This window comes from Lactuca saligna, chromosome 8 (genome assembly GCF_052625555.1).
Source record: "Lactuca saligna cultivar CGN05327 chromosome 8, ASM5262555v1, whole genome shotgun sequence".
NCBI lineage: Eukaryota > Viridiplantae > Streptophyta > Magnoliopsida > Asterales > Asteraceae > Lactuca > Lactuca saligna.
The window spans coordinates 129,674,503-129,689,448 of record NC_136424.1 but is presented as its reverse complement, the minus strand read 5'-3'; the positions used below and the strand labels follow the sequence as shown (position 1 = coordinate 129,689,448).

At 34.6% G+C, this 14,946-nt stretch overlaps 1 protein-coding gene across 1 annotated transcript; it reads right to left on the bottom strand.

Annotated features, from left to right (window-relative positions):
• Window positions 1-4,870: 4,870 nt before the first annotated feature.
• LOC145010855 (26S proteasome regulatory subunit 6B homolog) lies at window positions 4,871-8,704 on the bottom strand. The gene is made up of 6 exons (XM_078969415.1): window positions 8,075-8,704; window positions 6,987-7,217; window positions 5,940-6,098; window positions 5,530-5,682; window positions 5,372-5,455; window positions 4,871-5,193 (listed from the first exon to the last, which is right to left on the bottom strand). Exons 1-6 carry the CDS (start codon window positions 8,561-8,563, stop codon window positions 5,059-5,061), a joined length of 1,251 nt encoding a protein of 416 aa, XP_078825541.1. The 5' UTR covers window positions 8,564-8,704; the 3' UTR covers window positions 4,871-5,058.
• Between the last annotated feature and the right edge of the window lie 6,242 nt (window positions 8,705-14,946).

Sequence of the window (14,946 nt, the reverse complement as noted above, 5' to 3'; positions counted from 1 at the left end):
TGAATTGAAAATACGAATATAATCAAACCATTGCACCATTTCTGTAATTTACTCATTCAATTATTTTCCATATAGAAATTGATACACTTGTATACATCCGCCATTTGTTAATTTATGTTTAATGAGAGGAATATAAGCACAAATAGTTAATCACTTAATTGTAGCACTGTAGAGAGGCTCTAGTGGTCGGTAAAGAGTGGTTAAGATTGGCGGTTAGCCTTTGGCCTGGAATACAAATTTTAATATAATATTCTAACAATATTTTAATTTTTTTAATAAAGGAGAATTTCCGAAGTTGTTCACGATGTTGATGGAAGACAAGTAGATGTCTATTCTTACATTCCATGTGTTATTCTCTTTTGGCCACCCTCATAACCTCATTGAAGCCCCTTACAATTTGAACTCAGATCACCTATAAAGTTGTGTTTAGTGTTTTACGAGTTGAAGTATAGCAAGTCTAAAACATATAAGAGACTTGATTCAATACTAGCAAACTATATAGCATGTGTATTCATATATTATAAAATCATTATCTTTTGTCAACTAGAAAAATATAATATGTACTTATTTATATTTTTGATGCCATATCAATCATTGATTTATCATTCTTACAAAACATAGTTTTTTTATATAAATTTTTGTTTTTGCATGAAAAAGTATTGGCTTGTATTTTAACAGAAAGCCCCTTCAAAAAATAAATTACTAAATAATCCTGTAAATAAAATAACACCTACGAAACCGGGCCAATAAATTAAGGGAAATAAAATATGACTTACAAGACAGAAGCAAAACCAAAAAGAAAAAATAGACCGACACATGAATTGTCATGAAATAAAAAGCCTACTTTTTTTATTATCCATTTGTCCCTAATGTAGTTAAAAATATGCTTATAACCTATAAAATACAAAATTTGTTTGGATTGTATATTCTTAAGGTATTTAATTTGCTTGAATTATTTATGAATATGTTATCCCAAGAAAATGAAAGCACTAACTGTTAAGCTCATTTGTCTAGAGTTGCAAATAAAGCAAGGGTTTGGTTATTACGCTCCCTATTACAATAAATGGTCAACTAGTTAAGTACAAAATTCACATGTATTGCCTGGATTCAAACACCCCAAAAATCTGCAATCACATGTCCATTGTTTTACTATGTCAACGTCAATTTCTTTATTATTATTATTATTTATTTTTATTTTTTTTTACATCTAACACAAATCTATAACGAAATTCATTTGCAACTAATTTTAAAATGTCTAACTAAAAAAATTCTAAACTGACAATATCAAAGTTATAATTGCATTAAACTGGTAATTACAGTAAATGAAAATGTTGCATTAAAATGGGTCGACACATGCTCTTGTTTCTCACAGTTTTTGGTTCTTTTTTGAATTTACTCTAACGTACTATACCATTCTACGCCACTAATACACTAAAATACTTGAATTGAAAATATTAAAAACGAAATATTACCATTTTTCCCAATTGTTCCACATATGAGGTCCATAGTTTAAACATGGACATATCCAAAATATTACTGGTTTTTTGGATTGAACATGAGCCTTGGGATGAGTTGCCATCAAATGATAGGGTTTATTGTTTTTTGTACCATGATTTTTGCATTGTTCTTTGCAAGTATTCAATTTATTCGAAACTTTATATTTTTAGTGTTATCCCTGCCAATAGATAAATCTTCCATACGTTCAGGTATGGATGAGCTTGGTTTCGAACAGTAACGATTTTTTAAACGGATATTTGTAGGACTGAAATATAAGATCTGGTACCACTTTGGGTTATGAGCAAATGGTGAAATTACAAGTTTTAATGTACAGCCAAAATGCTAATGTTGAACATAATCATTCATAAACAGTAAAACCATTCGTGAGTTTTCAACTCTTGAAGGGTTGAATTCTTAAATTGAGACATTGGTTTTGGCTTTTTCACTGATCAGTAAAATTCTTACGGAATTTTGAAAGGTTTAGGGTGCGTTTGGTTGTGGAAAACTGTTTTCATTTTCTATGAAAATGTTTTCAGAAAATAACATTGAGTTTTCATTTTCAATTTTCAATTTCCTAGAAAACTAGAAAATTTTCCACAACCAAACACACTATTAGGCTTTGAATATGAATTTTCTGTTTCAGAGATGTTTGGGGCGATTTCTTTTATTTGCAAGAAATTAGGAAATAATTGTCATAGAAATATTCTAAATATTCAAATTTAGAAGGTGACATTTGGGTACCCAGTTCAGTTCGGGTATTTCAAGAAAAAGGATAGCCCGATATCAAAAGTTCCAAATTCCGAGAAAGGCCAAACCGGTTAGTGAAGTTTAAAGTTTGAATATGGTTCGTCGTTGCTTTTGTCAAAATAAATAAATAAATAAATAAAAAGGTGTTGTTGCTTGCCCTTTCGGGTACCAAATGTAGGGAAAATGACTCTTGACGGTAATTAACTTTTGTGTTTGTACTCATTTGATCCATTTCCTTTTTTTTGTATTCAATATACTATCGAACTTGTTGTTTGCGTTCACCATAACCCTTTTGACATGTGATAGCCGGTCAAAGGGTTATGGTGAACACAAAGAACAAGTTCGATGGTATATTGAGTACAAAAAAAAAAAAAAAAAAAAAAAAAAAAGGAAAGGGACCAAATGAGAACGAACTCAACAGTTAATTACCCTCCTGAGTCATTTTTTCCGAAAATTTAAATGAAATTAAAGTTGCAAAATTATCAAAGATTGCAACCTTCTTTAGCTATAACGTATATGAAGAGCGTTTCAAAGGGGTAACCTTGTTAAAACATGATCTACATTATGTTTATTGTGGATAGCTGTCAACACCTCTCTGCAAAAGGATATGACTGTGTATGAGAGGTATATTTATCAACATAAACGTTTATCTCAAGGTATATTATGGTGATGTATCTACAAAAGCAGTATTATATTGTACATATTGATGTTGTATCTTATCCCATGAATTCGATCTTAAAGCTAAGTAAACTAAAAAATCACAGCACTTGTGATTCCACTCGTTTGTAGACTTGTTTAGAATCCATGATACAATAAATCATTTGATTGGAAATGTAAATGTAGTCATGAAATGCGTCTGCTAGTCAAGATTTCCCTAATAAATATTCAAGTGTATTACAAGGTTGTACATGTATGAATAATGTTCTTTCGTGGATTATGTTTTGAAGAGAAGCAAGAATGAATCTCATAAAGTTATTAATATCAGTAGGGGATGACGTGAGATTTGCTATAAATGAGTAAAGGAAAATGAATCAGGAGGGTAACCAACTGTTGCATTTGTTCTCATTTGGTCCATTTCCTTTTTTTTTGTACTCAATATACCATCGAACTTGTTGTTTGTGTTCACCATAACCCTTTGACTGGCTATCACAGGTCAAAAGCTGGTCAAAAGGGTTTTAGTGAACGCAAACAACAAATTGAATGGTATATTGAATACAAAATACAAAAAAAAAAAAAAACCCAAATGAGTACAAACGCAAAACTTAATTACCCTTAAGAGTCATTTTCCCCCAAATGTAAACAAAGAAAAACGGGGAAGGTCAAAACAGTCAAACATAGAAATATTACAAATCAAGACAATGGCCATTTTTTTGGGGTCATATGATAGGAGTTGCAGGTGTATTGGGCGCTGCTTTGCTATGCGTTATTCATGGTACTACCGTAGAAAATACTTTATTTGAAGATGGTGATGGGGTAAATACATTTCGTGCTTTTAACCTAACTCAAGCTGAAGAAACTTATTCAATAGTCAATGCTATCATTTAACTTGTTAATATATATATATATATATATATATATATATATATATATATATATATATATATATATATATATATTATTATCATCTATTATAATCTGTGAATACATATATATTTAACTAGTTAAATAGTCAAATATGTATAGAAAAAAAATTGTTTATATATGAACAATTTTTTTTTACAATTTTGTTAAAAAAATTTATAATTTCTTACAATGTTTTTATGCTTTTTTTTTATAGGTTTTTCTAATACAATGTTTTAAACTTTGTTAATAATTTTTTTAAAACTTTTCTTTATATTTTCATATAATTTTAATTCAAATGTTTTAAACCAAATATTTTTATGAATATTTTAAATTTTTCTTACAATTTTAACTTGTTTTTTTTTTACATTTTCTTACAATTTGTTTATAGCTTTCATATATTTATTTCTAAACGTTTTTTAACAATATTTTTAAAATGTTTTATAGATTTTATATGAAAATTCAATATTTATATATAACATTTTAAAATACTTTCATTAAATTTAAAACGTTGTATTAAAAAAATTAAAAGTTTATAAACTTCTAATTAAAAAGTATTCAAAAGTTGAAATAATCTTAAAACATTTACATTGCATAGATTTTTTTTATTTTTTTATTTGCTAAGTAATATTTTTTTTTTTTAATTTTTTCCCCTATTTTTTCCATAGAACAAATAAAGGATCTTTGACAATTTATTCTATTGCGTCCATTTTAACCTTACTGCCCAATAAATTTTTTGTATGCTGCCCAACTTTAGCGACTCTAAATAAATTTTTTGATAAACAGTGATCAAACTCAAAATATTTAGCGACTTTTTTGTATGCTGCCCAATAAAATACTCATAGTTAAACAATAAATGTATCATAGAAAACTGCATAAATAAAAATGAGATTGCAATTTTCATTCCACAATGAAATGAAAAAACACCCTAAGCTAACAAGACAAAAACTACCAAAATAAAAGCGATCACATTATTTGAGATATGGCCCCATTCCATTTCAAACGTTATATTCCTTCCAAATTTCATCATCCCAAACACTATGATAGTTTCCTTAGAGAGCAAAGGGAAATCCAAGAGCCAAGATAAATCAGATAAAAAAAACTACACATGGTCCATAATTCCCGTGTCATTTTTCTAACACAAATATAAAAATTGTTGGAATAATATAACAAACAGACAAACAAACAAACGCCTTGTCACACAAGTTATGTCTTAAAACACAGGTACGTCTAGTAATAGTAGTAGTAGTAAGATTACTTGTAGAAATCAAAGTCTGTGTCAGGCTTCTTCACATTGGTCCTGTACCCCTTCTCAAAGTCCTTTGGTAGAATTACATACCTGTTCTTGCGCACCGCATGCATACCCGCTTCTTGACAAATTGCTGTTATCTGTGTACCCATTCCCAACCACAAACAACACAAATAAATTACTATTCTCAATGATGTGGACAAAAAGAGCATTTACAGTAAATTTGTAATATTTGTCCCATCAGTCACAGTCACAGTCACAGTCACAGTCAAAAGCAATACAACAAGTTTTGTCCTGTTGTATGTAACAAGAAGTTACCTCAGCAGCACTGATTTTGTCGGGTCGAGAAACATAATCTTCCAAGTCAACTTCATCACTCAGATTCATTTTAGCAGTGCAAACCTACAAAAAAGTCTCCATCTTGTAATGAATAATGCATTGATAAGAAAACACATGTAACTTTTGTTTTTTAATACCTGAAAAACAAGCCTCTTTTGTCGTCTATCTGGCAAAGGGAACTCGATCTTTCGGTCAAGTCTTCCCGGACGAAGAAGTGCAGGGTCCAAAGTATCCGCTCTGTTAGTTGCCATTATCACCTTCACATTCACTGTTTGGTCAAACCCATCCATCTGCACACACACACACACAAAAATTTAGCTTTTCTGAGGTTATTTTTTATGACAAGGATGGGAAGGGTGTTTTCGTCTTTTGCATAGACGACCTTTTTAGACAGGACGAATGATTGAAGTTTTTTTGTTCGATTGATGGTAGTGTCAGTCCAGTGCATGTCAAGCACAGTACAAGTACAGGTATAACTAACTGTGTTGTCATGTCATGTCTTGTTGTGGGGCCCATTTGAAAGGGTTAATTAAGTATTTATGTTGACCTGATTTAAAAGTTCCATGAGAATTCTCTGGACTTCTCTATCAGCTCCAGTCTGAGCATCAAATCTAGCAGTAGCTATTGCATCAACTTCATCGATAAATATAATTGCAGGTGCGTTTTCTTTAGCAAGGCGAAACACATCACGAACCATCCTTGGGCCCTACATCATTTTATCGAATAAATAATAACTTATTTACATGTTTTAATAAATTCGCAAATATGTGTAAAACGACCAAAAAGGGCGTCTTACTGTAATATATGTTTATTTGTTTTTTTTACATATAGTAACTTTCTTTATCATTTATGATTATATTTTGACAAACATTTGTCTATTCCATGATTTGTTAACACTCAAGGTAAACATTAATTGGAAATTTTTCATCAAGTGATAAAAGAAAAAGATAGCAATAATCTAACATGTTCTTGTTATTGCTAGCAAGTTCTTTGTGTTCCTTGTTTAAGATGTGATAACAAGTTCTGTAATAATAAATTATTTTAAAATGTTCTTTGCAACAAATTGAGATAATGGAAAAGATTCTTTCTTCAATGAACACTCACATGAAATTTTATCACAAATTACATATTTGAATCAATAATGCAACATATTATGTGGGTTTAATATTGATAAAACCATTTTCAAGGGGAATTAACAAATAGGAACAGATGATCATTAGGAGTAAAAAGTAAATATGTTTAGAGCTCTAACAAGGAATTTCAATAATGAGAAAGTCGCTTATCAAAAATTCCTTATTTAAGTAAATAAGTGCTTTTAATTTTTCCTATCCAAACACTTAAAAGTGCTTAATCGCAGTGCCAAAACCACAATAAACTAATAAGCACTTTATATAAGCAATTTCAAACACCCCCTAAGTGTGCTTAAAAGTTTTTTGGTGCTTAAATTCATAGTACATGTCACTAACATAAGTTTAAAGATATTAAAATTTGTTATGCACTACTTTAAGTCAATTTATTGCTGATGAAGTAATATTTTATCAAAATAAAAGATGCATTTGAAACAAGAGTTCATACAAGCAAAATGAAAGCATACCTCTCCCAAATACTTCTGGACAAATTCTGAGCCAACTACTCTGATAAAGGCTGCTGTAGTGTGATTTGCCACAGCTTTTGCAAGCATGGTTTTACCAGTGCCAGGTGGACCATAGAGCAAAACGCCACGTGGAGGGTCTATTCCTATCTGTTTGTACAATTCATGATGAGTCAAAGGCAATTCAACTGCTTCACGTATTTCCTGCTTTTGAATGTCACAGCCTCCAATATCCTGGAAATATTCCAGAAGCAATGAGTGTCATTAGATTCAATGGAACCACAAAGATTTTGAAAATCCAATACATACAGAAAACATTTTCCCCCCTGATTGGGTAATCTTGATGTTTGAACTTTGAAATTAAAACTTTTAGCCTCTTTCCTTTTAAATTGGCCATAAAATGCCATATTACATTGTGTGAGTTATGCTAAATCTGATATTTTGATGTTTGGTGACATGTGTATGCTAGACAAGTGCTTCATAAACAAGGGCACATCAATCGTAAATAGTAACTAAGTGCACTTGGGCTCTCTATACTACACAGCACCCAACATGGTGAAAGTTGTTCTAATGTAGCAGCCTATAATATAAGATTAGACTCTAAGTTGATATGTTTTAATTTGTGTACAAGATACAATCCAAAGGAGTGCCCACCAGAAATATAAAGATGAGGAGACATGTAGATGATTCTTGGTTTTTGAGTTGAGGAACAATATGTTATCCTGGAACACTAAAGCAATGCAATTCACCATGTTATTAGTTATTATCTGGTTAAGTGATAAATAGGAGTCGACCTTCAGTTTCTAGTACTAGACGTGTAACCACAATCCATAATCCTTTCTATTGGTGATGGATTATGTTTGTCTATACTCCTATAAACTAAGAGGATGTTTTTTTTCTAAAACAATTTAGGGTTACCCAGATCCACATCTTACTATCATAACATATCAATACTTTTGGAACACGGACTAAGGTTCTAGGAATTGTGTGTCACCAAACCCCTGGGAGACCAGAACCCTAAGTTAACGTTCATTCCCCCAAACCCTAAAACATATACTCAAAAATTAAAATTCTAGGAAGATATTACTCACGCTATATGTGACATCTGGTTTCTCAGACTGGCTAAGAAGCGAAATACTCGAGTCAGCCTCCGGTGGCAACACATCAACTAGAGCATTAGAATGGCGGTGCAAAGCGACGGAAGCAGAGGGTTTCAATAGCTCACGATTGATGGTACTCAAAATTCTAACATAGTAATTAGAGCCAGTAGTGGAGCCGACGATTCCGTTATTCTGATCTATCATCTCCATGAACTGCCCAATCACGAGCGGCACCGATTGGATCCGCTTTACCTCCTCTTGCGACCTCAGCAGTTCGCGCTTGAGGTTTTTCTGCTCATCTTTGACATATTCTTCTTGGATTTCGATGAACTCGATTTGGCGCTCTAGGGATTTGAGGCGAGTGTAGAGATCGTCTTCGGAGTCGGCGAGAACGGTGTCGATGGTGGAATAGGGCGTGGGGAGGGTTGGTGGTGGTGACAATGATGTTGGTTTAGGGTCGAGAACCATCGTTGCTGCCATTGTTGCTCGGCGGTGGGGGAAGATTGAGAGGATTGAACAGGGAAGACGTGAATTTCAGAATATCAACGATTTCTTGAGGAGTACTTCACCGGTGTTGGAAACGGTGGAAGAAACGCTTATTCTTTTTTTCTTCTAATATATTTCAAAATTAGTTTTACGTAGGAGATTATTTTTTTTCTACGATGAAATAGCAATAACTTGTAGATTTAAAAAAATACAAAATAAATAAAAATTTTATTTCGATGAAATAATCAATTTTCTAATATATATATATATATATATATATATATATATATATATATATATATATATATATATATATATAGCAAGATGTTACTTGATTGTATTTTTGTGGATGATGATATCACATTCTTTTTGAAGATATCCGAGTGAAAAGGAATTTTGGTGATATATTTCATGTTCTGTCTCATTTGATAAATCATTTTTTGAATGTGGCTATACAAGTCATATTATCTTTCATATATTATGGTTGGAACATTCCTATTAAAAGTTATACAATAATTTTTACGAATGTGTTGAGTTAAATTTCTTAACCAAATACATTCACGACTTGCATGATAAATTGCTATAATCTCTGCATGGTTAGAATAAGCAGCAACTAAAGTTATTTTTTAATAGAATGTCAAGAAATTTTCTTACCTCCATAAGTGAATAAATAACTTGTTTGAGATCGATCTTTGTGTAGATCAGATAAATATACAGCATATACATAACCAATTAACTTCATATTTGATGAATTTAATTAGTATAAATTTATATCCGTTGTACCTCAAAGATACCAAAGAATGTGTTTGACTCCATTTCAGTGTCCTATTGTTAGACAATAACTATATCTTGCTAATAAATTTACAACAAAAGGTATATGAGGTCTTCTATTATTAGTAAGATACATTAGTGCACCAATAATACTATGATATGGTACTTCGAAACCAAGATGTTTTTCATGTTTTTCATAAGGCCGCAATTGGTCATTTTTGGCATCCAAGTGTCTTACCACCATCGAGTTATTCAATGGATGTGAGTTAGCCATGTAAAAACCTCTTAAGCACATTTTATAGATAATTGGATTAATATACAAAAACTCATTTTTTTTAGTGTGCTCAATTTGAAGACCCAAACAAATTTCGTTTTACAAAGATCTTTCATTTCAAAATTTTCTTTCAAAAAAGAAGTAACTTTTTCCAACTCTTCAAGAGTTCCAATAATGTTCAAATCATTTACATAAGCAACAATTATGACAAATTTGGATCCGCATCTTTTTATGAATACACATGGGCTTATAGGATCATTTTGGTAGCCCTCTTTCAACATAAATGTACTTAAACAATAGAATCACATATGGCGAGATTGTTTCAATCCATACAGAGATTTATTTAATTTTATTAGATATACTTCTCGAAAAATAGAAGTTTGTGCTTTTGGCACCTTAAACCCATCTGGGATTTTCATATGAATGTCATTCTCATGTGATTCATATAAATATGTGGTAACTACATCCATTAGAGGCATCTCCAGTTTTGCATGTGTTGCTAGACTTAATAGAGTACATAATGTACTTGCATCAACCAAAGGAGTGTACGTTTCTTCATAATCAATTTTTGGCATTTGGGTAAAATCTTGTGTAACGAGTCTTGCTTTATATCTCACAACTTAATTGTTATCGTTTCTTTTAAGCATATATACTCATTTGTGTCCCACTAGTTTTACTCCATTTAGTGTATGGGATACAGGTCCAAAAACTTTTCGTTGAGTAATATAAATTAGGCATAGCAGAGAACTAACCCAAAGATAATGTCTAACACATACAAGCACATTTATACAATTAATAAGGCATGAAGAAAACAAAGATAACATACCCGCGATAGCTTTTGATTAAACTCTGGTCTCCCTCGACTGACACTGAAATGCTCGGCTCCTCGCTGCTGGTGCTCCTACCCTACCATCACAAACCGTCAGTAATCCTCAAAATAACTGGAGCAGGCGCACTTACTACTCCACCCCTCAACATCGAACAATCAGCCTACTTGTGGCCCACCTGGTTGTAGTGAAAACACATCGGAACCGATCCACAAAGGCAATGCCTACTAAAATGATCCATCTGACCACAACTGAGACATCCTCGACCTGTCTCCCGACATCCTCCCTCATGGTTCCTCCCAAACTTGGTACAACAGTCCCGACCCTGATAGTCTACCAAACGTGAATCCTGAGTAAAGGGCCTATTCGCCTAGCCCACTACAATCTAAATCTGCTCCGACATCCTCTTACCGCGGTACTCTAACTCGATCTCCTGCTCTCGGGCTCTAGCAATCATATCATTCAGGGTCTTGCACCCTGAAAAACTCATAAAATCCCTAATATCATTCCTTGACATGCCATGATACCTTACCTTCTTCATCTCCTCATATGATGCATACTGTGAAACCAACAAAGCCATCTCCCGAAACTTGGTAGTAATCTCTGACACGGTCTCATTCGTCTAACGAAGGTCCTGAAACTCCCTTGCCAACTGTTGTACCTCAATAGTTGGTGCAAACTCGGCCCTAACCGGGTCAAAAACTCATCCCAAGTCATCATCTCCAAGGCTTCGCCTCCCAAAGCGAAGTCTACCTCTTCCCCACCAATCTCGAGCTTTGTCTTTCAGAAGACAGGAAGCAAATCTCACCTTCAACCCCTCGGGGCAGAAACTCAGTTGGAAAGCGTTCACCATATCCGCTAACCATCTCTTACTAGCAACGAGGTCCTTCTCCCCAAAGAACTTGGGAGTTCCACAAGCACGAAACTCTCGGAAGGAAAGAGTGCGAGTTCCCACAATAGTCATGATTTTAGTACGGAACGCGCCCAGTCGCTCATCCAGAATCTCCATAATCCCCTCTTTGACCATCCCGAAGATCACATGAGTCTGCTCCATAATACCGCATGTAATATCCAACGAGATGAACTCCCACATCCGCTCTTTAATCGGCTCAGTGCCAGCACCTGATCCCGAAACAGATCCTCCGCCACGAGTGCTCATCACCATATTGAAAAGCAACCATATAATAATCAGAACATACCTAAGAGTCCTCATCCACATGCTTCTTGGATTCTTCATGATTCCCTTCGATTCGAGTATGGATCATGTACTTTCAGTAGTACGGGCCTAATACTACCCTCCACACCTATCCATACTTTCCTCAAGCTTTATCCCGAATCCTCCAAGTCACCTTCTCAAATTGGTACTCCGAGTACTTGCTAATCAACGCAACCAAACCCACTAATGCACTTCCTAGGCTCTCCTAGGTTCCGACCTAACCCTGCCATCAGTTGTTGAAGAACTCCAACTAATATCAGCTAACTACTTCATGAATATAATCACGTGCCATAAAGCTTAGATAATCCTTCGAGTAATAGACTCAACCCTACAACGATTAGACTCAAAATGATAACTGCATAGTAGAGTCAAATCCATCACTCTGAGATTATCTAAGCTTTGCAACATGTGACTTGACATATTCACTTAATAGTTAAATCACATCACTAAGAGTTCCATAAAGCACAAAGCAAGTAGTATTCGTGCAGTAACACTCCAAGCCATAGAACAAACAAAGAACCTCCAAAGCTCACTTATTACAACCCATGCTAGGAACTTCCACTCTCACTATCGGTTGCCTTATGCATGAAAATTATACACAATACATGATCAAATAGATTGTCAAATAAAAGACTCCACCCTAGGACCACAACCAAACTAGGAACAAGAAATAAGGCCAAATAAATCATTCGAGAGCTATATGATCCTAACCGTATACAATTTTTAAAGCATACACTTAGCAATTACCGATACCAATACATATTCCCAATCTAGCATAACATCCAATGCTTCCTAGGCTACAAGGCATCAAATATCATACCAATCTATCATGCAATTACTGAAAGTATCCCTATCCTTACCCTAGCATGCAAACATTCATATCATATAACATATCAACATGTATGGGTATTCTGGGAATCACTTACTTAAGCTCGGTAGATTGCACGCATCACACCCCCTTTTTCTGTTAAACAAATATTTTTATAAATTCTATTTCTTTTAAAAGGTTACCAACTCCTTAGTTTGAGTTCAGTCACTCTGAAGAGTGTGCCCGAATCCCTCAAACCAAGGCTCTAATACAACCTTGAAACGTCCCAAAAATTATATGGTAAAAATTTCATTTTTAATTCAACCAAAAACACCAATTATCTTTTTCCAAAAATTCAATAATATATCACAATAAAACAGTTATCAGAGTACAATCCCAAAATCATCAAGTTGCGGAAACATAGGTGGATCCGCTGCGATCAAGTTGGGCCTTTACTTTTCGAACCAGAAGTACCTAAAACCATAATCATAGAAACTGTAAGCACAAACCTTAGTTATCTCCCTCCCTCCCCCCCCCCCCCCCCCTCAATATACCACATACCATACATATCAACATATAATGGGCCCCACTCGGAACAAATCTGTCAGTCATCAGGCCCCGTTTGACATCAAGCCCCACCCGATATACATATAAACACATAAACACATGCAAGAATCACAAAGATAAATATCATACAATATAATCATCAAGCCCCGCCCGATATACATATTAGATATCATACATGCAAGAGTCAAGCAGACAACTAGCATCCTAATCATAATAAACTATGGGACGACATTGGTGCCTTTGACCTGCCAACACAGTGAGGAAACTCACCTCAATCCAAGATAATCGAACACACGAGTTGCTGCTACCGGAATCCTCACACGGAATATAATCAAATTATCCCTAATCAATAGTTAAGATAAATTCCCAAAATCCAAGGCCCAAACAATATTTTGTCTTCCTAAAAGGGTAAAAGACCATTTTACCCTTCCCATAACTGGTCCAAGAACTCATGGCCCAACTCCTAAAAGGCCCAAGGCCCAAAATGAGTTTCTCGGGAGTACGCCCCACGTACTGAACTTGTACACCCTGCGTACTGCTCTCTGATGCACAATATACAAGTCACGAAGCCCGATTTATGCATTACGCTGAGCATACTCCTACGTATGCCTAACGTACTCGCTAGAGGGCAAAAAACTCTCATTAAGCACTTAATACTTAAGACTAAACATCCAAACTCGAATCTAACCTCATGATAAGGTCTTAAACCATAAAGTTGCCAATTTTACTCCTTTGCATGCCTTAATGGGACCCAAAACCCATTTTATCCATCTAAACTTATAATATGAACATCAACTTAAGCATGATTCATCAAAACCCATCAAGATGATATTTTATGGTTCCTAATAACTCCATAATGGATAAAGTTTCCAAATTTATCCATTAGAATGGTCCAACTGTAACACCCGGTTCCTGGTATGTATTTTAATCTAAGTATTTTTGCATTGTTAGTTGGGACTCGGCGAGTTGTAGGCCCAACTCGCCGAGTAGAGTCGAGATATTGAGCACGTTTAAGTTGGCAACTTGGCGAGTCCATATCCTGGACTCGGCGAGTCCGCCAGTTTGGAAGAAACCCTAATTTCAAGGGTTTGCACCCTATTTAAACCATGTTATGCGCCCCCAAGCTAGTCTCCTTCACTCTCAGAGCATCCTATACCAAACCCTAACCCTCTCCTTGTGATTTGAGTGTTTGTGTGCTTGTTCTTTGAAGTTTGAAGACGAGAAGGAAGGAAATACCAAAGGAGAAGGTGAAGAGCAAGGATCTAGGACCCAATCCAGAGTTCATTGAGGTACAATTTAGATCTATTATGTTTCTATGATGATTTTCTAATAGAAACCCCACTTAAGCCATCTTAATCCACCTTTAAGCTTGATAGTAGTATAGGGATCATAATGGGTTGAATAGCCACTGGATCTATCCATAAATGAGCTCTAGAAGCTCAGATATAATGCCTTTATGGAGCCATATTGCATGAAAACCCTAGATCTACTCTTTTAGTGCATTTTGAGCCCTAAAACCTTAATTGGTGTTTTATTTACACGTAAAGTTGGAAACTTTACGTGTTAATCAAGCCCTAAGAACCCAAATCTATGAATGGAATAAACTGGATTCAAGCAGAATCGAGTATATAGTGATTGCATGTGTGCGACTCGGCGAGTCGTTCTTCGGACTCGACGAGTCGAGTCGCAAGTTGATTATTTTTCCCCTTTTCGAGTATGATGAGTAGGAACAGTGAGCCATAAGTGGACTCAATGAGTCGGAAGTCAGACTCATTAATGGAGGGACTTGGCGAGTCAATGCCCTGACTCAGCGAGTCCAAGGCAATCTTCATATCTTAAGAACAAACTCAACGAGTTGTTCATACAACTCGGCGAGTCCCAGTTGGAGTGTTCATATGATGAAGGAGAACTCGA

Bases quoted from the DNA above. Each gene is read 5' to 3' on its own strand.
- LOC145010855 (XM_078969415.1), bottom strand. From the start codon at position 8,563: ATGGCAGCAACGATGGTTCTCGACCCTAAACCAACATCATTGTCACCA. The intron at 6,099-6,986 runs GTATGCTTTCAT...AAAATGATGTAG, and splicing joins TCCAGAAGTATTTGGGAGAG to GGCCCAAGGATGGTTCGTGA. The intron at 5,456-5,529 runs GTATTAAAAAAC...ACTTTTTTGTAG, and splicing joins AAAAGAGGCTTGTTTTTCAG to GTTTGCACTGCTAAAATGAA.